The sequence below is a fragment of the Anser brachyrhynchus genome (assembly GCF_964034855.1).
Source record: "Anser brachyrhynchus genome assembly, chromosome: Z".
NCBI classification, from domain to species: domain Eukaryota; kingdom Metazoa; phylum Chordata; class Aves; order Anseriformes; family Anatidae; genus Anser; species Anser brachyrhynchus.
The window spans coordinates 48,652,458-48,678,508 of NC_137697.1; the positions used below are offsets into that span (position 1 = coordinate 48,652,458).

General features: G+C 42.0%; 1 protein-coding gene across 1 annotated transcript in view; it reads right to left on the minus strand.

Moving 5' to 3' along the window:
- Positions 1–14,628: 14,628 nt before the first annotated feature.
- The window catches only part of LOC308186183 (neuronal acetylcholine receptor subunit alpha-7-like), a 60,041-nt gene continuing 48,618 nt past the window's right edge, over positions 14,629–26,051 (minus strand). The window contains exons 10-11 of the mRNA XM_080575212.1: positions 21,540–21,649; positions 14,629–16,135 (exon numbers count right to left, since the gene is read on the minus strand). Coding sequence (XP_080431338.1) covers positions 15,614–16,135; positions 21,540–21,649 — 632 coding nt within the window. The 3' untranslated portion in view covers positions 14,629–15,613. The remainder of the gene's footprint in view (positions 16,136–21,539; positions 21,650–26,051) is intronic.

The following is a 26,051-nucleotide window of genomic DNA, read 5'->3' on the forward strand; positions in this document are numbered from 1 at the left end:
GTAGAACTGCAGTGATTTTGTACAGTTCCTGACTGCACCACAAATACCCAGGGTAGGCTGGGGTAAGTGATTTGATCTCTTTTTATTTTTGCTTCCTGTCAGCAGGAAATAAATGAAATATTTCTTGTTTATCTTCCTGTACCTTGTTTATCTAATCTGAAAGCAATTTGGATTGGCTGTACACAGCCAACCACATATGAAACTAATTTTGGTAGTTTTCTGAGCGCTTCTGAGTACACAATAATGACATCCCATGACTTTAGAAATACATATACGTTAATATTCCCTGTATCATTTTTAATAACCTGATATGAAAATCACACTTTTACCACTTAACCGCCAGTTTCTACAAGATTTCTAATTCTTTACATTTCTATTCTAAATCTATCAAGCATCAATACACATATCAGTCCCTTTGCAAAGATATCAACTTGAGATTTTAGATGCAGTTTTGAACAGAATCAGTTTACTTACATCATAGCCCTCTGCTAGGGAGAAGAAGCGTCAATTTATGTCTACAGTGCAATATTAATTATAAAAACTAGACTTCTATAGCAATAAACTGAAATCCTAGTACAAAAAGATGGAGGTTGCACCTCCTAGAATATAAGGAAGATAAAGGACATGATATTTAATAAACTTTGTTCCTCCAGGCTTGAAATGAGAATTTAATAACATCTAGTCCTAAGATAATTAGGTCAAAGTATTAAAATTTTAATATGTTTTCTTATGTTTAAAACCTCATTCAGTAATACACCTAAGGATTTTAATGGCAAAATTAGGAACATGCTGAGGAGAATAAACCTCTTTATGAAGGAAACAGTGAAAATTGTCCTTAGAATGATCAGCATAAAATATTAATAAACACTTTAATCCAACTTTGAATATTTATCTTTGATTTAAGTAGTATTCATAGTCTACAATTCAGTGCAAAGGAATAGATGCTGTGTAAAATTAAAAAAATATATTTTTTCCTAATTCCTTGGATTTTTTTTTTTCCTGTGCAGCAGTTGTTCTTTTAATAAATAGCTGAGAACAAGTAGACATTTGGTGTAAAACATCAATTTTAAATTTTGAACTGAGCAACTTAAATAAGACCATCATTCCAAATACTGCATGGAAGCATTTCCCATGGAAAATAAATATATATAAATAAATAAATAGGAAGGAAAGAATAGAAAACATGAGACTTCTGTTGGAAAGTGCTCTGAAGGATTCTTATTTTTCTATTATCTACCCTCTGTCCTATATAAAGAGACCAATATTTTAATTACAATAATATCTGAGTTGCAGCCATGGTCAACAGCACAAAGATAAGGAAAAAGCAGCGAGGAAATTCTTCTAGGGCTCATTAACAATATCTTGTCCAAACTCTATGGTATTTCAGTGTCACATATCTTTCTCAGTGCAGCTATTCTATATTATAAAGTCTGGTTGTTAAAACCAGTGAAAATTGGTCCACTGTTTAATAAACTCACTTCTCACTGGAAACACTACAATGGATGGCTACAAACTCTACAGAAGGGTTAGGCAGCCCTGTACGTTAGTGAGTGTTTGGATTGTCTTGAGATTAATAATGCTGATGACAAGGTTGAATGTTTATGGATAAGAATCAGGGGGAAGAACAATGAGGCAGATGTCCTGGTGGGCATTTGTTATAGACCACCTAACCAGGCTAAAGAGGCAGATGAAATATTCCACAAGTAGCTGGGAGAAGTCTTAAAATTGCTAAACCTTGCTCTCATGGGGGACTTCAATATACCAGGTATCTGCTGGACATACAACATAGTTGAGAGGAAACAGTCTAAGCCAACTAGAGACGATGCCCTGCTGGGCCTTTTGAAGGGCAAAATGTAGAGAAGGAATTGTGAGTGATGTGAAGGTTGGAGTCTGCCTTGGGCAAGTGAGTTAATACAGTTTCCGATTCTTGGAAAAGTAAGGAGGGGTTTTAGCAGAACTGCCACCCTGGACTTCCAGAGGGCAGCCTTTGACCAGTTAAGAAGACTGGTTGGCAGAGTCACTTGGGAGGCAGTTCTGAAGGGCAAAGGAGTCCAGGAAGGCTGGACACTCTTCAAGAAAGAAATCCTAAAGGCACAAGAGCAGGCCATCCACACATGCCAAAAGGTGAGCTGGCACCGAAGGAGACTGGCCTGGCTGAACAGAGAGCTGGGGCTAGAGCTCAGGAAGAAGAAGAGGGTGTATGACCTTTGGAAGAAGGGGCAGCCACTCAGAAGGACTACAAAGATATCGTGAGGCTGTGCAGGGAAAAAAAATGGAGGACCAAAGCCCAGTTAGAGCTCAATCTGGCTATTCCTGTTGAAGACAATTAAAAAAAAAAAAGTTTTATATAAATGCATAAACAAGAAAAGCAGAACTATGGAGAATCTCCATCCTTTATTGGATGCGGGGGGAAACATAGTGACAAGAGATGAGAAAACAGCTGAGGTACTTAATGCCTTCTTTGCCTCAACAAGACCAGTATTTCTCTGGGTACTCAGCCCCTTGAGTGGGTAGATAGGGACAGGGAGCAGAACAAAGTCCGGAGCAGAACAAAGTCCTTATAACCCACGAGAAAATGGTTAGCAGCCTGCTACTCCTCTTCTATTCCACTTCTTCAATATTTTTACAAGTGATCTGGACAAGGGGATCAAGTGCACCCTCAGTTAAGTTTACAAATGTCACCAAGTTAGGCATGAGCGTAGATTTGCTCAAGGGTAGGAGGGCTCTGCAGAGGGCTCTGGATAGGCTGGACCAATGGGCTAAGGCCAACTGTATGAGAGTCTTGCACTTGGGGCACAACAACCCCATGAAATGCTACAGGCTGGGGGAAGAGTGTCTGGAAAGCTGCCTGGTGGAAAGAGACTGGGGGTATTGGCTGATAGCTGGCTGGCTGAATATGAGCAAGCAGTGTGCTGAGGTAGCCACGAGGCCAACAATCTCCTGGCTTGTATAAGAAATAGTGTGGCCAGAAGGATTACAGAAGTGATTGTCCCTCTGTACCCAGTTCTGGTGTACCTTGGCCCACATTGAATACTGTGTTCAGTTTTGATCCCCTCACTACAAGAAGGACATCAAGGTGCTGGAGAGTGTCAAAAGAAGGGTGAAGAAGCTGGTGAAGGGTCTAGAGAACACGTGTTATGAGGCGCAGCTGAGGGAGCTGGGATTATTTGGCTTGGAGAAAAGAAGTCTGAGAGGTGATCTTATTATACTTTATGATTACATTCAAGGAGGTTGTAGCGAGATGGGGATCGGACTCTTCTCCTAAGCGCCAAGTGATGAGGGAAAATAGCCTCAAGTTGCACTGGGGGAGGTTTAGTTTAGATATTAGGAGGAATTTCTTTGGTGAAAGGATTGTGCAGCATTGGAATAGGCTGCCCAGGGAAGTGGTTGAGTCACCATCCCTTGAATTCTTCAAGAAACATGTAGATTTAGAACTTAGTAGAATGGTTTAGTGGTGGACTTAAGTACTAGGTTAAAGGTTGGACTAGATGATCTTTGAGGTCTTTTCCAACCTGAACGATTCTATGATTGTAATAAAAGTGTACTTGTCATGATGCCAGTTTTACATAACGAAATAGTAAATATGTGTGTAACATACTAAAAGCCAAACTTCTAATACCCATGAAAAATTGCTGTACTTTGAATGTTAAAAATGGGAAAAAACACCTAATCATAATCTGTGGTTAGTGCATTGAAGTTGTTGCATAAAGCATCATTAAGCAGTAAATTCTCATTTATGCTTGTGAATATCTTCAAAAAGATATGATGACTAGTGAATATAAAACATGTAAGATTAATCAAAACAGATTTTTTTAATATGTAATATATTTATCTGCTAAATGTTAACAACTGCAACACAGCATAAACACTTAGGAGTAACAATCCAAACACTTCAAGAAGAGATCTGAATGGCAATTGGTGTTGACAAAGCAGAGTATAAGTGTGTTGCTAGGACAAATTATGGTGTTGACAGCCTCTTTCAGAGTACCCCCCACTGGCCAGTGATGTGAATGTTATCTGGCTAGATGGGCTAGATGGAATGAACAAAATAGGTGGATGGGATCCAAGTACACAGCAGTTCATGGGATCATACCTAGTTATGTCAACTGAGGATTTGGCTACTCTTAGATTGCATGTTACACAGTGATTAGATACTTGGCATAAAACTGTTTCTCTCAAAATAAAAGATAACCATGTGGGAGTAAAATTCCTGCAGGTGTTTTTAAATCAATGCTTTTCATCATGTTTTAAGTAGAAAACATTGAATAATAGTTCAATCAAGATTAAACTCTTTCAAACCTGTCACAAATCAGAAACTAATTAAACACATTCAAAATTATGGTGAAGTCAGTAATTGTATTCCTATCTGCAACAGACACAGGTGTCCATGAGAAAAACACGGTATAAGAATGACTGTGTCTGACTTGTTTGTGTATTGACTGCACAGAAGTGGAGAAGAAGGAAGGATTTCTAAATGGAGCTGGAAGTCTTAGGCTATTAGAAAAATCATCTATTCAAATAGATGTTCATGATGAGATGTCATAGCAAAAATAGATCTTTTGTTCCATTAGAGAAAATAACATCCTCTTCCAACAAACAGCTTTTATTACACATTCCCTTAGCTCTTAATTTCATTTATTTGCTAAAAGAAAATTTTAACACTCACATCACCTGCAATGCATAAATCTCACAGCAGTTTATGTGGTTATTAAGCAGTCACAACTGTGCTCCTGAAATGCTTTCCCTACTTTGATTTACACTGATATACTGAAGAGGAGTGGCATTTGCCATGGATGACACAGCCCGAGATACCTGGTTTGGGTGTTTTTTTGTCTAACTATATACTATGTGGCTGCGTTAGCAAGGTATGGCCAGCAGGTCAAGTGAGGTGATCCTTCCCCTCTCCTCAGCACTGCTGAAGCCATACCTGGAATACTGTGTCCAGTTCTGAGGCACCCAGTGTAAGAGAGACCTACACATACTGGAAAGAGTCCAATGTAGGGCCATCAAGATGGTCAAGTGACAGGAGCACCCCTCCTACAAGGAGAGGCTGTGAGAGTTGAGACTGTTCAGCCTGGAGAAGAGGAAGCTCAGGGAAGGTCTTATCAATGGCAATAAATGTCTGAGGGGAGGGTGAAAAGATGGTGGAGCTAGGGTCTTTTCAGTGATGCTCACTGACAGGACAGGAGGAAATGAACAACAGTGCCCTCTTTAGGGCACTGACCCAGGGCCAGGTCCTGGCCAGGCATGGGCAGCTGACAAGAGACATGAAACCTCTCAGTGCTACCAACAGTCCTGGATGGAGAGACTGATTTGGAGCTGTGCTGCAGAGCAGCAGCAGCAATGGAGCATGTGCAGGCCCTGAAAGCCCCTGGGGAAGCCTGGAAGAGGAGAGGTCTGGCCACCAGCCATGGAAAGTGAGGAGGTGAAGCTGGTGCTGCTGTCCAGGGAACATGAAGCATGGGCAGTGCTCAGCCTGGGGTCTGTATTTCTATGGGCTGACAAACACTGTTGGAGGAGTTGGGCAATAGGGTGAATCCTCCTGTCCCAAAAAGGCACTGCCATGGTCTCCCAGACCAAACAAGCTGGACAGGGAAAAGGCGCCACCTTCTTCCCAAGTGCTGCTCCGATTGCTCAGAGCAGGCAAAGACCCTGGGGCTGAGCAGCACTGTGTGACCCCATCACCCTGCAGACACTGACCAGGGGATGCTGGGCCCCACTCAGCTCACATCTGAGCTGGGACCCAAGCACTACGTCCATCCCAGCCCAAGGGTCAGCAGGAATTGAACGCAAAAAGCTGCTAGGAAAAGTGACGGTGTCCTGTGGTGTCTCCATGGTGGTATCTGGGTGCAACCCCTTTCAGCAAATGGAGACCCAAAGCTTGGGTCAGGAAGCAGACGTTGTTTTGCCCTGTGGGTGGGACAAAATCCCTAAGAGCAAGCCAAGTGTTGCTTTTGAGCTCACCTGGGAGGAACCAGGGGAGCCCAGAGGGCTGGTCAGCAGCCCTAAAGTGTGGGAAGAGCCTGTAGGACTTGGTCCTGCAGCCTCAAAGAGAAGCATGAGGTGTTGTCGAACACTTCCTCTTGCTTTACATCCCTGGGGATGTGTGCCATGGCCCGAATGACCTGATGGAGCCACGTCACAGGAAGACATAGCCAAGGCCTTGATGACTAGTGTGAAACACCAATGCCCAGCACACAAGATCTGCGAGTTGCAGCAAAGAGTGGCACTGCAGAAACCCCACATGTGTGTGCTGGGGCTGGAGTGCGGCTGGAGCACATGCTGCAGGTGAGAACACAAGTCGTGATGCCAGGCAGAGACAGCTCAGGGACACCCAGCCAGCCATGGTCCCCTCTCCTCTAGGCAGCCTGGCCACGGGCTGTGGAGCTGGTGCCCATGGCTTCAGTGGGTGGCTTCCACCAGCACACCTGGGAATCCTTCTTCCAGGATGTATTGGGTTTATGTGGCAAGGTTTTGGTAGCAGGGGGCTGCAGGAGTGGCCTCTGTGAGCAGAGCCCAGCAGCTGCCCCATGTCAGACCAGAGCAAGCTCCAGATGGCTCCAAAAGGGACCTGCTGCTGGCCAAAGTCAAGTCAGGGAGTGATGTTGGGTGGGCCTCTGGAGAGTAGATTTAAGAAAAGGGGAAAAATGCACAACAGCAGCTGGGATAGAGAAGAGTGAGAACCAGCCCTGCAGCCCCCCAGGTGAGTGCAGCAGGAGGGCAGGAGGTGCTCCAGGCAGGCAGCAGCAGTTCCCCTGCGGCCTGTGCAGGGAGAGGCCCCTGGTGGAACAGGCTGTCCCATGGGTCCCTGCAGCCCATGGGTCCCACATGGAGCAGATCTCCACACTGCAGCCCCCCCGTGGAGGAGCCCCCGGTGGAGCAGGTGGATGTGGCCTGGAGGAGGCTGCGGCCCACGGAGAGCCCCCGCAGGAGCAGGCCCCGGGCCGGAGCTGCAGCCCGTGGAGAGGAGCCCACGCAGGAGCAGGGGGTCTGGGGGGAGCTGCCGCCCACCCGTGGGGGACCCGTGCTGGAACAGTTTGCTCCTGGGGGATGGATGGACCCCGTGGTACGGAGCCATGTGGGAGCAGTTCTTGAATAGCTGCTGCCTGCGGGCAGCCCCCGCAGGCTCAGTTTGGGAAGGACGGCATCCCGTGGGAGGGACCCCACGGGGAGCAGGGGCAGAGAGTGACCGTGAGGGAGACAAAGTGTCAGGGACTGACCGCAGCCCCCGATCCCCATTCCCCTATGCCGTTTGGGGGAGCAGGTAGAAAAGAGTGGATGGGGGGAAGGTGTTTTTGGTTTGCTTTTAGTTTCTCACTTCTCTAGCTTGTTAGTAAAAGGTAATAAATTTTATTAAACTCCCTATACTAAATCTGTTTTGCCCATGACAATAATTGTTAAGTGATCTCCCTGTCCTTATCTCAACCCTTAAGACTTTTTCATCATATTTTCTCCACCTTCCCTTTGAGGTGAGGGAGTGACAGAGCAGGTTGTGGTGCAGCTCAGCTGCACAGATGAGTAAAACCACCACACAGGAGTACCCATCTCTGCACATTTTTTGGAGTCCTACATAGTTGAACTTTTAGTTTAGATCATCTGTGGAAAGCAAAGGCTCTGAAGACGATTCAAAATAAACGTAATCTGCACTTAGATACTGAGATGTGAATGTAGAACCCTGGCTGCAAGTCTTGTTTGAAATCACTTCTGACATCCTTGCCACCTTTCAGGTATACTGGCTGTAAACAAAAAAAACAAGATTTCTTTATATCCATAAAATCAATAGGAATCACAGAGAGGCTGTGTCATTAATGTTTCTTAGAACTGAAAAGTACAGGAATAAACTGACAGATATTGTGAGTTTAGGTGTTTCTCACTGTGCAAGTCATTCATTAATAGTTACTTCAGTCAATAAGAAAAGAGTAAGTTGACAATATAGCATTTTTAGTGAAGCAAGGTCTAATTCTACCTCAAATATACACAGCACATTCTCTTATATCTGCCCGGTTTTCGCTGGAATTTACATTCTCCACAAGGATAGGGTCAGCCAAAAACAATACATACACTCTGTACACGTAGTGGCCGTCTTCTATGTAAAACCACTGGATGAGGTGCAGCTGTCGACTGCACTTTCTGAATGTCAGCAAATATAGCACTGAAATCTTTGGCTCACTTTGTCAAGAGAGACAGAGGTGAAGAAGACAGGTTTAGGTACAGTTCCTATCTCACCCGGCAGTCAGAGAAGATCTTATTCAGAAAGATGAGCAGCTTGATATTACCTTACTTGTTCCACGAGGATTTTTGCTTTTGTGCTCGATGTGAACAGAAACCAGTGCCAGGAGACATTTTTGTGTGCCTTGAAGCCCCCCTGGTGACGCATGCTTGCTTTGTCATGTTCCATATCTGCCTTTCAGGCCTGCAGTGACTACATATGAGCTGGACCCTGAACTTCATCCATGCCCCCTCTTCTTTGGGGCAATACATTCAAGAGAACCCACACATGGTCCTTCCTTCAGTGTCGGTTACTTCAGCTTGGAAAAGGATTGTTTGGATCTAAAATATCTGACTGATTTTTGACCATCCAGTATATGCTGGGTTTTGCAAATTTCTTAGCTTACAGTTCTCTACTAGTGTCTATCACAGTATAGAAAGGTTGTGGGTTTTTTTCTCATACAGTCCATACCAAGACTTTGTTAGACTCACTCCTGAGACTATTCCATAAACTCAGAGAAGGTTTAGGAAGGAAGACTGGAAGGTAAAATGGATTTAATCACAGCTCATCATTTTCAAAGATGTGTAATTTCTTAATGGAGTCTCCTGTCAGAAAGTGTTCACCTTTACTCCTTAAAAGGTTTTCAGATACATGACGATACTGAAGTTGAGCCTGGTTATGAGAAAGCTGATTATCAGCCAAGGGAACTTCTCTCTCCCTTGACAGGTGCAGTGTTTTGTGAGCAAAGTGAAATGCTCAACCCAACATTTACTGGTATATGTTCAGTATATATGCCCTGTCCTTAAGATGTCCTCTGTGCAGCAAATTAAGACACTCCATGACAGGCACCTGCCACAACATTATCTCTGAGCTCAAGATAATACAGAGCTCTGAGTGAGATTTTCTCCTGACACAAAGAAGATGTTAGAGGTACACCAGTGAGTTGGAACCTGAAAGGGAGTTAACATGCTGCACTCCTGAAAAGATGAAATTAGTTATGTGTCCTCTGCCCATTTAAACTGGTGAATAATATCACAAGATTCTGCATGTGATGAACACCGAACCCCAGACAGTTGGCTTTGCCACTTGCCAAAAAAATATTTTCACTTTTTAATTTTTTTTTTTATGAGTTGGACTTGATGATCCTTATGGGTCCCTTCCAACTAGGGATATTCTATGATTCTATGATACATTTATCTGTTCAGGAATTCCATTAGGCATACTTCATCAGTGCCATCCAGAAAAAAATACCTCAACTGAAGGGAACTGTAGCGACTGTCTGCAAGCAAAACACTTTGTTGTCTTGCCAAGAACACTTTACTAGTTTGTAGTAGAAAATATATGGTCACTGAATTACAACAACATGGAACTAGTTTGTGATCAGTCAATGAGATAAAAGGCAGGCTCTTTTAATGTGTTCATGGAACTGGTCATGTCCAATATTAATAACAAAAACTGATGACAATAGTCACTTTATACTATTTCTGCATTAAAGTCCATTAAAGTGACAAATCAGGTTGTTGCTGTTTAGATGTACACAGTACCCACAGCTTCCATTTTATAGCAGCCCTGGAGGAAATAAATGGACAGAAATGTGGTTGATATTTTGTTTCATGCAAGTTTTGGAGGTGACTCCTCATGTTCAGACCCTGGCATGCATCCCCTGGAATTGTGTAACAGACAGTCCTCCTTACAAATAGGTTTTCTACTCTCTCAACAAACTCTATCAAGTTTACAAGAATCTTCCATGCTATGCAGATGCTTACCATCAAAACTAATTTTCAAAAGCTCAGATTTTCACTTGGCAATCTTTGTTGACAGTGGTGAGAACCTGGCTGTTTCTTGCTCTGTCAACTCATCTTCTCACAAATCCCAAATACAAAAAGTTGAGACTTACATATATATATATAATGTTATTCTTACTCTGCAGAAGCAACAATTAAATAAAAAAAAACCAAACAAATACACAAAAAAAAACAACAACAAAACTCACAGCTTTAAATAAGAGGTATGTGGTTCACTTCTGTTTCTGTAATACAATTTTAAAATTATGACTTGAAGGCTCTCTGGAAACACTCAAAAAATATTGCTGTTTTTGTGGTGATGAGAGAAGAGGAGGAAAAAATTTTGTAGTAGTTTTATTTAAAAAATAAAATAAAATAAAAAATCCTGCCCTGTGGGCCAATGCAGAATATTCTTCCCCGAAGCCCTTAGGAAGCTGAGTACTAAATTTTATCTCAGGACAGCAGTAGATGCAAGTATTTCACTTTATTAGTTAAGGATTTAGGAATTTCATGCTGAACTTTATCTTTTTTGGCTTTAACTATGGGAGCTGCTCAGGGATATGAAAGAAGATGCTGACCCAAGTTTGCTGTGTAGTCTTTTCTCCAAAAGCCATTTGGAATTAAAACACAAAATTCACACAGCACAGCTGCTGAGAAATCTGCTCTTCATCATCACCATTATCGTAGCTGAGTCCGTTTCTGGACACTGAGGTTTCAGTCTGCTGCTATTCTTCAAGGCATTTGAAAATTCATAGCAGTAGGAAGAATGTGCAGCAGAAAGGCCCTTCTGGCACGTTTGAAATGGTGTATCCAACATCTCCACAGCTTGAGCCTTCCCAGCTATTGCACAGCATCAATCTCAGGTCATTGCCTTGTTCTGTCTGATCTCATATGGAAGGTGTATTTTAAAGTATTTGAATCTAGTCGATTTTACTATGTGCTAGTGATTCCCAAACAGTGGTAAAATATGTCAGTGATGCATTTGGGAAACTGTAAATTCTCTGTTATTTGAGTTTTAAGATTAGTTATGTTGGAAGCAGTTGAAACATAGCTGTTGTTGATCCCATGTTGGTCAGGAGAAAGATTGTGTGAATGATTTGTGTGATATTTGATAAGGAGTCAGAACTAGAGATCCAAAGAGCATCTTAAATGGTGATCGAAAGCAGTTGTGATGGAGTCTAGCTTTAAAAGCTACCGTGTCAAATATAAATCCAAGAGACATTTCTACTCTTTCCTGTGCAAAACCTGCACAAAAGCACAGTAGACACATAGAGTCCTCCAGCCTGTTCAACATGAGAGAAAGGGAGCCAGTTTTCTGAGCATACACATTTTTACTAAATTGAAATGGGGAGTTTGTATGTTTTCGGTACTTTCTCCCTTACTCTGCATGCAATCAAGAGGAAAAATTATAAGAAACCCTTGTTTTGCTAATAATTCCAAACTGGATGTGTAATTCTGGTAAGGGGAGGTCTTCCAGGAAAATTTTCTTTGCTGAGCCCTTAACACAGACATATTTTCAATAAAAGTTTTACAGAGGTTCAAAATATTCTTCCAAATTCCAGAAAGAGGAGATTGACAGAAGAGATTTTAACTGAATCATAGAATATCCGAGTTGGAAGGGACCCACAAGAATCATCTAATGGCCTGGGTTGAAAAGGACCTTAAAGATCATCTAGTTTCACCCCCCCGAGCTCTGGGCAGGGTTGCCAACCACTAGAGCAGTGGTTCTAACTAGTTCCCTGAGCAGTCTGAAGTCTGCTCTCCCCAAATCCAGGGTTGAAGTTTTGGCAGCAGTTTTCCTTTTATCACCGAATATTTTGAATTCAACTACCTTGTGGTCGCTATGGCCAAGGCAGCTACCAAGGCCACTTCACCCACAAGACACTCCCTGTTCGCAAGCAACAGGCATAGGAGGGCACCTTTCCTAGTCAGCTGGATTCACCTGTATTTATTTCTGTGGTGGTTTCACAATATTTGACACTCTTACAGTATAAAACCCCCAATTAGCCATGTTCTTCAACAATATTCTGCTGATTTAAACAACTCTCTTACTCAGGGAATGTGGTAACTTAGTATAAGAAAATGTTTTTAGCTCAAAATCCTCTACTTCTCTATTATTATCAATACTAAAAAGTTAATGTTAGTTCTAAAGAACTATATGGTTTTACTGTAGTAAATACATTCTTGATATTCACTGATAGAAGTTATACAGCCACACTTCCCATGGTGGTAGGCAAAATAGCAGACTTTCAAGGGTGACTGCCAGTGTTCTAAGAAGATTGAAAAACACATTGTTCCAGGTATATCTAGGTATTTTGAGTCAAGATAATTAAGACACTTCAGAAAACACTGTAACCCATGAGTCAAAGTGAAAACTAGGCATTGATGGTATCTATTGTTTTTTATGCTTCATGAACAAATCAGGGCAGACTCTCATCTTCTTATGCTGAATACCACCATGCCAGAAACCTACCATGCCTTCTAAGAAATAAGGCTCTCTCTTTAGCAAGAGACAATGCATAAAGGCCTTTACTGTCATGTTTCTGTGTTACCTGGGAAGGGTAAGAGGATCAACGCTCTTCATGTTTCACTTGTGTAAGTGCCTCAACATTGTAAGGGACATTGTGGGCTAGTTCCTTGTTGCCATTTACCCTTAGTAGTCATTTTGGGATTTTTTCCTTCTCTTAGAATTATGTAGTACTTTGACAGATACTCTGTGACACTATCTAGCCATGTCATGAAGGGCTGTGAATCAGTATATAGAGATGATGCGTCTGCTTTTCCAAGGGTGCTGTGGTTCTCAGAAAAATCTTAAATGTATTGGCACTTTATTCTGCATTGCCTTGTGTGTATAGTAACTATTTTCTGGGCCATCTTAAACTAGGTCATTCTACAAATTCTGTGCTGATGGTGCTATTACCTTCCAAAAGGTTAAGTGACTACTGAATATCCAAAGGATCTGCTCTACTTTGTCACCTTAACAAGTAAGCAGAAAGCAGTTTCAGTCTAGTATAAAGATTTGTAAACTGCATAGAGCTAACATAATTTGAGTTTTAGAACACTTCTGTAAGAGACAGTCCAGCCTTGCTATATAACAGTATTAGATAGTAAACTGTAAATTGAAGTTTTTATTTGCACTGACTTAATAAAACAAAAATTATTGAAATTAATTTCCCGTTGCTGTTTTCAGACAGTTTCTGTCCTTTCTCTGATCCTAACATATACACATCCAGTTAAAAATACTCTTATACAACAAATCTACATTACTTGTAAAAAAACGTGCTTTGCATTGGAAAGCTAAGCTATTCTGACTGTGTGCTTTAACTTTAGCTTTTATCTTTTTATCCTGTCACTGGAGATTACTTTCAAAATGGAGATCTTCAAGCAAAAATATTAGTGGTCCTTGAGCAAGTGTTCCAAAGGTCATTTAGCATCCTGCATCATCAGCGGCAGAAGTAAATGATATTTAGGCTTTTTATTTGTCTATTGTCCCTGTAACTAAAGCAGTAATTTACAGTGAGCACTTCAGCTGCAGTCCAGGAGCAGAGCCTGATATGACTAACCCAAAGCCCCAGACCAGTACAGCAGTTCAGTTAAGATATTTCTATTAGCCAAACTGCTCTTGAATTGCATTTTGCAAGGTCAATTTAATAAGTAGAAGCAACAAAATGGGCAGGAGAAAGAATCAGAGATCATGGCAGTTTTGTCTTGCTGGCCCAGAAAGAACTAATTAGAGCACTAGAGCTCCTGTGGAGGAGAACAAGATCTCAGAAATATGGATTGAATTTTCAGTGGAGGTTTTTACCATAAGTCATTGTTACCCCTCTGAGCTGCACCCAGAACTGAAGAAACTTCCGTAAATACAGAGCACAAAAGTTACATGAAATACTGAACAGGCAGCTGTGGCCAGAACCATCAGGGTGCTTTTTTGAACATAACTCCAAGTGGTGTGATAGCTCCATTGATGTGATGATCTAATTTCATATCCACAGAGGTAGCATTCAGAACAGTGAAGTCTCTGTCTGAAGGGAGCCATCACACCCATAATAAAGAGCAATAGAGGAGAAGCTCAAGAACCTGATTCAAAAAGAAATAGTTGCGTGTTCCTTCAGTCTGTATAGCTATCAGCTTCACTGTCACCTTTAAATTAAATGCTTTCTCTTGAATAATAGCTCTCTTTCTTCAATACTGATAGTGAGACGGATCCATCAAGCAGATACGGGACATGTTAATTCTGGTGCACTAACAAGTGGAAGAAAAGGAAGGTGTAGGCTAACCATAGAAAACAGTAAGTTGTTGTTTTCTTTTAGTGAACACTCAGAAAAATGCTATGTTACCCCAAAGAGGGAAGATGCCTCAATCAGATCATATCCTTTTGGAGGTCTGTGGTGGTCAGTTGGCAAAAAAAAGTCATACCAAGAAAGGTGCATTGCCACTACAGCAGTGAATGGAAAGATGCTATTGAGAAGAGGGTTTTATTGCCAATATCTTCCAGCCAAATATCATGATAGAAATATTTTTTTATTAATTGATACTTTGATACTGTAATTGAAACATTGATGCATAAAAATTTAGCAAAATAAAAATAACCTTTTACACAATCTTTTTAACAAAGTCATATTGACCAAGCTTGAAAGTGGACTGTACTAAAAGAATTTGCAAAAAATATTGCTTAAGTGTGGTAAAGACCAAGGGCAACAAATATGGAATCTGACACCAGTGAAATCATTGGCAAATTTGCTACAGATTATGCAAAGCCAATATTTTTGCCCTAATTACACAGAGTTAATCACTCTACGTTGGCAACTGTGACCCAAGAAATCAGAGATATCTCAGATTAAGTAAAGATGACAGCTACAGTTAAGCGGCAAGAGCACCGGGGGTGTTGTGTTAATGATATGTATGATTGTCAGCATGAATTTTCTTTCCATCCTCAACAGCCAACATTTCCTACATTAGAAACAAACTAACAAAAAGATAATATCCTGGCAAAAAAAAATAAAAATAATAAATATATATATTAATAATTAAAATCTGAAAACATATTTACTGATAAAACATTCCAGACATTGCACAGGTAAGAGCTAACAAGATGATAGTTTATTTTCTTATATGCAATATGCAGGATCATAAAAGTGCAGAGAGATGTCTGTCAAATGTGAGGAGTAAATTTCACAACCACACTAAACAAAAATGATAAAACATAAAGATATTGAAAACAATAAAATGCTGCAAATCTTATAGTCAAGAATGTATCATTTAACTTACTAACAATATTTAAAAGTTCACAAATACATAGTAACACATTGACACTACTGTTAACTTGTTATAAATGTATTGTGCACTTGAATTCTTGTCTATTATTTGTAACAGATGATGACATAATTACGTGTGGAATTAGTCTAGGAAATAAGTAACAGAGCTCAATATGTATACTATTCAGTAACTACAATTACTAACATCAGTAATTATTATCTCCTAAAATTAACTTTATCCCCATCAGTGTATGTTAGCACATAAAAGTACACTTCTCTCTTATGAGTTAAATTACTTAGCAGAATTACTGGTAATATTCACTTTTAAGTTACCTTTCTGCTCTTTGTGTTTATCTTTGAAATCCTTATGTAAAATCCTTTGAAACAGCTTCTATGAAGTTTGGAGCAGACATGAGTATTGTAAATGTGCAAATGATGGCAAAAAGGGTAAATGCAACCAGGCATAATCTGTCTATAACTGCAGCTGCAAACTTCCACTCACTGCAGATCTCTTCACCCTCATCTTGCTTCCTGAAGCGCGTTGCTATGAACTGAACTTCCTCCAGGATCTTCACAATCACTGGGATAGTATCCATTAAAGCTTTCTTTTGAACAAGCTCATTATCTTCTGGCAAGGGGCAAGAGATCTTTCCACTCTTGCTACCCAGGTCATTGTTCTGGGGGCAGCATGGATTCTCCATTGCATGGTAGCTGTAGATCATGCTGCCATTGCTGGACTGGTGCCCAGGCAGGACGTTCATCTCCATGCTCTTCATGCTTGGATGGTGCTTGGGGTAGCTATATTTGCAAGAGAGGGGCTTTAGGTTTTCCCCGGGTTTTTTCATACGTAAAAACCAAGCACACCAATTCAGCAGAATGACACGGACCTGAAAGAAAGTGATCATAATATAAAAAAAGGGAACTTTAGTGCAATTTAACAGGTTTTGAAATATTCAGTGACTGTTATAGTCAGTCTGTATGTTCTGCTAGAATGACTGCCTGCTGTTTCTTCAGCTATCTGCTTTCAAATGTAGTGGTTTTGGCTCTGGCTTATTCCCGAGAAATACCTTTTTTTTGGATATGTTTTGAAGATGTCTACCTAGTGTAGAAAGCAAAAGAGATGTAAGATCTTATTTTACAAAATGGTTTTTGAACTCCTGTATTTTGCAAACAACCTTGCATCTCTGTAATTGAACGCAGTGGATAAAGTTGGCTGCATTGTTTTACAACCACTTCCCAGGTAACATGGAAAGAGACAGAGTTAAGGATCTGAGGAACAAAGTTTCAGATTACGCTGAAAAAAAAATAATATATATACACAACAAAATAACAGCTGTTTTAGCACTATCCTCACCCATATTGTTTAAATCTAAATAACCTTTTTTTTTTCTCTCTTTTTTTTTTTAATTTTCACTTGAGTGATCTTAATACTCCTTTGAAGTTTAGCTGCATAATACAGAAGACCTTTTTCTAATGAATAACAGTAAATCAGTTAGACTGGGCAGTTCAAATCCAAATGTTGTTGTCAGCTGCCATTGGCTCCTCATGGTCTGGTGTACAACTTCTTGGAGCATTGTGAGAATGCTCTATCCTGCACCTGGCAGACTGGGGAGTGTACATTTCTTGTCAAGGTCATCAGCTGAGCCAAATGCAGAGAGTACATCCAGCTCTTTTTCCTTGTGAATTGGTCTTCTGATGTTCTGTCTGAAATCTGAGCCTCCGATAATTCCTGGAGTTGATACATTGCAAATTAAATCAGTAAATCTTGTAACTGTAAAGTCCTTCAAGCAGTATGTATACAAAATAGACATTTGCAAGGTGCTCGTGAGTCACTCCAGGGACAGAGAGGGCCTCCGTTATGACTTTGTCATTCTGGCTGCAAGTCAAATAATCTGCTGTTTGGTAAAGAGCAGAAGTGACCACTGGTTTCAGGAAGAACAGGACTCTTTCTGCATTTCTGCTGCAGTCACTTCAGCCACACAGAGCTCAGCACTGCCCTCTGCCTCTGTGGTTGTTTTGGATACAGGTTGAGTTGTCTCCTGTGTTTGCACAGTGCAGATGCAGGGATGGGGAAGTTACAGCAAGCACATCAAGTTGCTGCTGTAACGACAAGCATAATTTCAGAAAGGAGAAACCATTAATTACCACAGCTGGGAATAATACTAATAAAAACCCCAAGCAATAGCAAGTGGAAGATGGTTACACAACTTTGAAATTCTACAGTAAGTGTTCTTCTGGTTTGCAGTCTCGTACTGTTTTCTGTGAGCTTTTCTGCTTCTCTCCTACTAATGAATCACTTATTCCTTATCCTGGAAGAATATTTCCTGTGTTTCAAATTATTATGTTTTTCCCAAGGACTTTAAATGTTTCATTATTTCCTCCATGGTCACCACAGACAAAGAGAAAACTGTAATGTAGCAGCTTAAAAAAATCCATCCTCGATTTAATTGAACTTACTTAGTTATAATGTCCTCTGACAGCCTTTAGACAGAAAATGAAACATCATTGAACAAAATAAGGTCTTAATTACTAACAGTATTTTAACAGTGTTTGTGGCAAAGGGGAGAAAGATAAATTTATTCTCTAGTACCATGAAATTCCAAAATACTACACCAGGCAAACTTTCCTATTAGAAAATGTTAATATGTCTCTTAGCTCTGGAAGGAGACGTGAGGTGAAAAAGCTTTATTCTACAGGAATATTACTTTTCTTTTCAAGATAAAGTGTTTGCTCCCTAGGGAAATTAGATTTATAAATATAGCCAAGCCCATTTCCCATAGAAAAATAAATATGTGCAAGAAAGCAACACAGCTTTTAATTTGCTTAAACTTCAAAATACAATATTTCTTTGAAAACAGAGATGCTCATGCATCAAAATGGTCTGTCATGCCAACTAATTCAGGAGACAGATACAGCACAGGAGCTGTCAGAAAACAGCCCGGATATGATGGTATGAAACTACATTCTCATCTGTACTGTCATTTATGGGTTTCTGTGGAGGAAGGACACAGGTATGCCACCCTCAGAAGTTAGCAGCCTGCCGCTGTTGCAACCCTGCCACCACCGCAGCCTTTCTGCTCTCTGTGCTTGATCTTCCTATATCTGTCACCTGTCCAATTGTTTTGGTTGTCAGCAGGGGTGGGTTGGTGGAGTTGTACCTCACACCTGATATTATCCATTCCCAAATTGTCAGCTAGCTGGACTTTGCCTCATGCTATTTCAGCAGATGTTTTAAAAAGCGCCACGTTGCCATCAGATCCCACTTCTGAGCTGAGTAACCAGTAAATACCATGACCGAACACCTCAGATTTAAGCTTCTCTCTTGGAAAGATGTAGGCTTTACTAAATCATCAAGATTAATAGGAAGGAAGGCACAATTCTCATCTGTGGAGTAAGGGAAGAAGCAAGAACTTGCAGAGAGCTTAAAAACTAACGCTCGTATCTCCTCCCTCCTCTGGCCCAAAGGCCAAACACCAAGCCCTTGAGAGATGGGCAGGGAAAAGAAACTGCTCAGTTGTGAAAAGTTTAGAAAGCAGATGTTTTGGCAGTGCCATCAGTTATACCCTCTAGGTTTGAAGCTGCTTCCACACAAACCCAGTGCCTTCCCCTGGAACTTACCTCAGCACTAATTGCATCGGAGCAGGAGGTGAAAATAATTGTGTAACATTATCCAGTCAACTAGGGCAAGAGCTCTGCAGTACACTGATGTCTGGCTTTGTGAGGAGGAGGAGAGTGTGGGGAGAGAGTAGCTGGTAGGGGAATCTGATGAGACTGGAATTGCAGAGGAAAAAAGAACAGTATTTCCTACTTTCTGCAGACAGATGTAGTATATCCCAGTTTTTCATTGAGCAAAAGTCTGTAAGGCTGTCTGCGACAGAAGAATGTAACATGCCCTGAAATAGGTGGACAGGAAAAAATGAAAATGGAGAATGTGCCATGAATCCTAGTGACTGAGCCTTGGCCGTGTATTGCAGAGGACTAATGCCCAATTCTGTGGAGTTAGCCTCTTCCCTGCATACCTGGCATTCACTTTTTTTTTTTTTTTCTCTTGAGATCTCACAGCTCTGTCAGCTTGCCTGTTCTGCAGATTTCACAGTCTTATCATCTGCTCTTCCCAGCAGTCCGTTAAAGAGTTTTTGCTTCATAATTTATTTTTTTATTGTTTTTTTGTTTGTTTGTTTGTTTTAATGCATGCCAGTTCAGCAGTTCAGCAGTCAGGGCACTGAACCATGTTCATCTGGAGTGATAATTCTTTATACTCAGTGTTTCCAGACGAGAGGGTGGACCTCAGCAGCTCTGTGGCAAGACCCCAGACTACTCAACCAGGTCTTCTTTTATCTGTAGTTTTTATTCTTTCGTCCTTTGGTCCAGATATTGTCAGGCACAGACCAGACTGTAGTCACAAAGCTTAGCAGCAGGTCTGTAGAGGGCTAGTGAGTCCTACACAACATGCTTCAAAACACAGGTCTAGAGCCCTCCATTCCCTCTCTTCTCACCCTCCAGCCCCTGTTTTCCCGTACTGGTTTCAAGAGTCTGGTTAGGCCCAATGCTAAAACTGGCCAAATTGACAGAAGCTCCCGTGTTTGTCAGTTGTGTTAGCACAGGATGTTGCCATGGGACTTTGCAGCACTGTTCTCTTAGGCTTGTGCTCTCTCACGAGAAACTCACAGAAGAGTCCTGAATCATAATTTCCTCCAAAATCTGAGCATCATACGACAGTTTCCTCAGCAAAATAACTGAGGAGGCCTGAGAGGATCTCCTGCTGTACTGTGATACAGAGCAAGAGCTGACTAAAGAGCTCATTTAATATGAGCTATTTTGTCCAGGCTCCTCAAAAAGCAAGATGAATAATAAAATTGCTCATGGGAGCTGTTACGCTGCTACATACTCTGTCCAGGTACATATCTGAAGCATGTTTGCCCAAATTTGTGCCCTCAAGTCTTGCTTGCATGGAGGCTTATCCACAATTCCCATGCTCTGGTGTCTTGAAAGTAAGGTGATCTTAAATGATATGGCACTTTAAGAAATAGTTATTAAAAGGCTTATTAGCTATTGGACTTCCTTTTTATTTATTTATTTATTTATTTATTTATTTATTTATTTATTTTTTAATTTGCACTGATGCTGCAGTTTATTTTTGGAGGTGTCAAATTAGAAAGCATTTCTGTTCTCAGGCTGACATTGGTGAGCATAGGACATTTAACGTGTCAGGATAATTGTCTAGCATGACAAATGTGGTGAATGAGGTACTAGAGGATGCTATAGGAGCAGACATCTGCAAAACCAAGGTAGGCAGATGACTATTTGTATCTGCTTATGCTTTCATTGTTTTTCTTTTTGCAATAGCAAAGCACAACCTTCTTATTCTAAAACCTATTCTTAGGGAAGGGAGAGAGGAAAAAGCATACTTTAGTTTTATCTGGAAAATCTAAAATAAACACATTCCTCCTGAAAGGCATCTGGGACAGGTGCCAGACCTCAGTGGGAAAACAGTCTCTGCTGTAGAGAAAAGAGGGTCCAGATGCTAGCTGAACTGAGAAGTGATCAGACGGAAACAGACAGAATTAATTTTCCACTCAGAGCAGTGGACATAGCTTCAGCAAAGGGCAGATACTTGAGCCAGTGATGTCCGGGGATCTACTTGATGCCAGAGCAAGCCCAAAAGTATTGCCTTTCTGTTTCTGCTGATGGTGCACTAGGAGCCGGATCCGAGCTGTGAGAAGCGTAGCTGTGCTCAGCGTTCAGTTATGAGTTGTTGCTGTTCCTGGTTTTCCAGCAGCTCTGGGAGCCAACTCCTAAGTGGGGCAGTTGCAAGACAAGATAAGCAAATTGGCTTCACCTCCTGCCTTTGTTCTGGAGGATTACAGCTCTGCTGCTAGATTCAGTGAGAATCTATGAGGGAGCAGAGCAGACAAACTGCCCAGCAGAGGCCAGTAAATGTTTGCTGGTGCTTTGTAATGTCACGTTTTATTGGTGTCTGCTGGATAAGAAATCAAAGGTGCTGCCCACCTTTGTTAGCGCTTGCAATGCACGTGCTGAGAGAGATTACTCTTACCTACCCCTGTTTAAAGTTTAAATAAAAAACCTAAATAACAGATGCTGTTTTTAATGGAAACCCCAATTTAGTATGTTTGTTCTTTCACTCCAACAACAAATGTAACAGTGTAAAACAGTGTCCCTATTTGACACTTGGGGTTAATGGGGAACAACTTCTTCCCCTCATCAGTTTGCCACAACATTTAGATTTTTCCATCAGTAGGCTGTTGAATATTTACCACCAGAGCTACTTACCCATCTGGGCATCTTTCCGGCTTGTGGGTCGTGATGGTGAAACTGCAGAACCAGCACCGTTACAACCACAGACAGCCCAACAATGACCATAATGCTAGCGAAATACTGAGCTGCAAGTAGAACGAGGATTTGGTTAGGAGGGAAAATAATAATAATAATATTCCTTGGCCAGGCCCTGAGAGCTACATTTGAGAAGCATTGCATCTTATCCAAATATCCTCTACTCTGATCTTCCACATCGGAGCATCTGAGGCCTTTTAGGTTTTCAGTCTATCTGCTCAATTCCCTCATCTCCACCTAGGAAAGGCCAGAACTGGTGAAGGGCTTATGTTGATCAGTTTTTATTCCCAGAGAGGAATGTGCAGCCCCATGCCAGGGACCTGCTCCGTGTCTGCTGCCAGGACAGCAAGGTGCCTGCAGAGCTGACCTGCACACCATCACACCTGGCCCTGGACCTCCCTGCCATGCATGCAGAGGTGCTGGAGAGAAAAGCTGTCTTTGTGGCACCAGTGGACACCCCAGGAAGAGTGGTTGTGTCACCCTTTTCTCCTCCTTCATGCCATCATTGCCCACAAGGGCTTAGGTGCATTTTTTCAACACCCTCCGCAGCCCTTAGGGCCACCTCTCTTGGTTTCTTTGAGAACAAAATACACACTTGCCTAAGTGTTAAATTTAAACCTTCCATGCAGGAAAGAAATCAAGATCTTGAAAGCCAGAACTAGGACCTGAAACCGAATCTCAGTGTCAGTAGAGCCTCCTCATGCCAGCAGTGGGGTTGATGCACCAGGGTGTACAGAAGAATTATCCACAGGGCTAATGATATTTGAGGGCATCTGTGTCAAAACACCAGGGACCATTACAGCTGGGTGATAGGGAGAGATGTGGGAGAGAATGTGACATCACCACAGGCTGCAGCCTCCTTCCATCATCACCCCTCCCTCCTGCAGCTTGCAGAAAAAAATGAGAATCTAATTAAGACTCCGAGGCAAGTTTTTCTATTTCAATTTCTTAATGCTGCTTCCCACTGCCTCAGCAGAAAAAAAAAAAAAAAACCACTTGTTCATAATAATGGGGTTCTGAAACCTTTCTGAAACCAATGTTGCTATTGCTTCAAGAGGCAGGTGCGGGTTTCTGAGGTAAGATGAATTTCACAGCTGAATGCTCCTGAGAGTGAGGTGAATTGAGAGGTCTTTGCTGCACCTACTTATAAGAGAACAGACCCAATAGCCAGGCAGAAGAACAGCAAACCACAAACTCAGGGTTGAAAAAAGATGTCTGATTTGATTCCAGCATGCATCATGCAAGAGAAATGCAGCAGTGTTGATATCACTGTTTTAATTACTGCCATAAATCACTAAATCCTACAATAAATTCTGTGCATTTTGGTGCCTCCAGTAAGACTACCTGACCTGAATGGTGCCTCCAGTAAGACTACCTGACCTGAAGTGATCCACTTAAAAGAGCTTTGGCTTGGATTTTTTCATAGAGTCTTACTGAATTACCTGCCTTGTTGAATTTGAAAAGAACTTGGTATTACCCGACACTATCAACGTCCAAGCTAATGATTAGGGTAGGAAATCAGTCTTAACTTTGTGTGCTGGAAACCCAGAAATTGAGGTCAGGAAATTGCTGTAGAGATCTACTAACAAACAAGGAAAGCAGTTCTCTCAGGAACAGACTGGGAATTGTAGGGGACCCGTGGAGCCATAAAGAAAGATGTTTTTTGTTTTTGCCTAATGATAGACAAAAGAAGATAGAGAAGAAGAAATGGCTGGGTGAGCATCATCTGTATATGTCAGGAGGCTTCAGTTCAAGGTACAGTTAAGTTTTCAGTTGGAAAGTAAGGATGGAGGAAATAGGGAATTGTACTTCAGCCCTGTTGCCAGGGTCAGGCAATGAAATGTCACAAGAGTATCTGTGAGATGAAAATTGGCAAAATTGGCGTGGGTAAACCCATGCAGCCCAGGCGTTGAGCTCATCTCAGGGGAAGAAAGCCCCAAATCTCTGGAGCAGCCCAGACCTGAAGAACCAGCACTGAGAGGGGTGGAAGGAAGTATCAGCTGGTGGCACATTTTACGTGTTAGCCTTTCACAGCTCCAGTATGCAACAAGATGAAGGCTGTTGCCTGCTCTCCTGTGGCAAGATGAGTTAGATGAGTCACTGTTCACAAATAAATTGCTAGATCTTCTGCCCATGTCTATCTTTGATCAAAAACATGATTCTACCTACAATCCAAATCCTGCACTGGGACAGAGACACAGGTAGAGATGGCCAAGACCAAGCTGGGCCTGGGTTCAGTGACAGTTCACGTGGAAGGGAAGGAAAGACCCCAGGACCCAATGTTAAATTCTGCAAGGCAAACAGATGCTGACTCTGAAAAAATATGTGTACTCACTCTGCATTTCCTAATATTACCTTCCAGAGTTTAATCTTGCGTCCTTCTCTTTCCTTGCTGAAAAACATGGTCCTTCTGCAATAGTCAGGAGAACTGGTGAGGAAGACTCCCATGCTGTCTCCCATGCACCTCCCCAAAAGCATTGCTTAATGGTTTGAGAACGCTCCAGCCTGCTGACTTGGCATCTCTGCCCCGGCAGGTTTTAGCCCTCACAACAGACGGATCAACTCCCATCACTTGGTGAAAGCAACAAGGGCTGATGTGCCATTTCACACCTAGCACACCCTCTGCTATGACTGTGACTTTCTCACCTTTCTTCAGCCACCCTATGAGGAGAGGAGCAGTCTGCAGTCACCCCACACTTGCCCCACACAGGCCCAAATCAGTGAACTCTATTCCTGGGGCACCACCGATGTTGCTGAGCACTGCCACAGGAATAGAGATGCTCTCCCATGAAACGTGGCACAGGAAACAAGTGACACTCACGGGCTTAGGGCTTTGAAGCTGCTGCTCTCACCAGCCCCTACACCTGTGAGTGCCTGTTGGCAGGAATAAATGTGAATCTGATTTCACAAAACCTCATCCCCTCTCACTGAAACAGCAGAAGGGAAGTGCTCAATCTCTCCCACTAAGTATCTCTCTGTATCCTTCTTAAGAGCTCCTGCTTACTGAGGTCTTCCCTCATATAAATGGGTCATCCTGGAGGCTTTAACAAATCACCTCCCAGTGGGTAGTGTCAGCCCTCGGATTAAAGAAGAGCAATCCCAGACCAGGGTGCGTTAGCAAGAGCATGGGACCAAGTGCTGTACGTCAGCTGCTCTGGGGCACGTCTGGGAAATGACTGACCCATTCTGGAAGGCAACTGCTTCATTTGCACTCTCTGTCCTGGACAGCTGCCACAGTCCAGGGAAGGGAGATATCCACGTCTCCAGCCCCACCATATACCTGCCTTACACAGTGGCATTTCCCAGGAATACCAACGCCTGCTAGATGCTCTCCATCGATTTCAGAGCTGCATGCCGCTCTCTTTAGCAGTTGCGTGTGACAAGGAAAGCTGTTTAAGATTATTGGCTGAGCTCTTTCAAGCATGAAATATTTGCTCTCCTACAGCTGATATTATTCCCTTTGCCAAAGGAGGCATGATGTAACACGCTACCTGGACAGCTGTTCTAACATCTGGGAGTTGTCAGCCCCTGTCTCAGCACTGTCAGAAGAAGATCAGGTGCTGCTGTCATAGCAAATACAGATCTAATATAGACATAGAGGCCCAGAAGCTCTTTAAAATATCGGTGACAACAGCTATTTGTTCTTACAGACATCCTCTGAAATTGCCTATATCAAAAGGATGGCACTGACTTGCAAATCATAACTCAAGGAGCTTCCAGCATGATTTATGGACCTTCTGTGCCCTTATTTGATGTCAGGAAAGCACCTTAGGATTATTTTAGAAATTATTTGGATCTGCTGCTTGAGTGGAACTGGATTAACTTTAAGGGCTGAGTAGGAGCAGGGTAAATAAAACAGAAACCCTGAGGGGCGAAATGATTCCAGATGGATGCTTCACTTTGTTGATTTTATCATTGAACACTGATTCAGAAAGCAGTGTATTACCCAGATTTATTAACACAGCTAATCATAGGAAAGGCAGAGCTTCTCCATTGTGTCCAGTCTTGCTGTTACTGTGGAAGAGGGGGGACAAAAGAGAGTGTTATGATCAAGTGTTTACAATGATAAGATTGGATACTTCCCACTACCTTTTCTGTTTGTATTCCTTCTTTTGTGGACACACCAGTTTGTGCAACTGAAATGCAGGACCGGCTTAGAGCTTCTGTAAGTCAGGTCATTTCAATCATTTAGTGCTGAGCACTTCTGGTGAACTCTCATGAAATGGCACAAACATCCCAGAGAGAGCATGCACAGAAAGAGATACACACTGCTCTTCCCTCTGGAATGGCTCCAGGTTAATAAACTGAAGCCTGTGGAGGGTGCAGAAAACCTCAGATGTCAGCACAAGGACTTCCACCCACCCTCCTTCTTTTCTCCTGTGGCATGGAGCAGGACTGGAGCTGGTCTAACACTGTCGCAGTCTATGGCAGGTGATGGCTGTTCATGGGCAG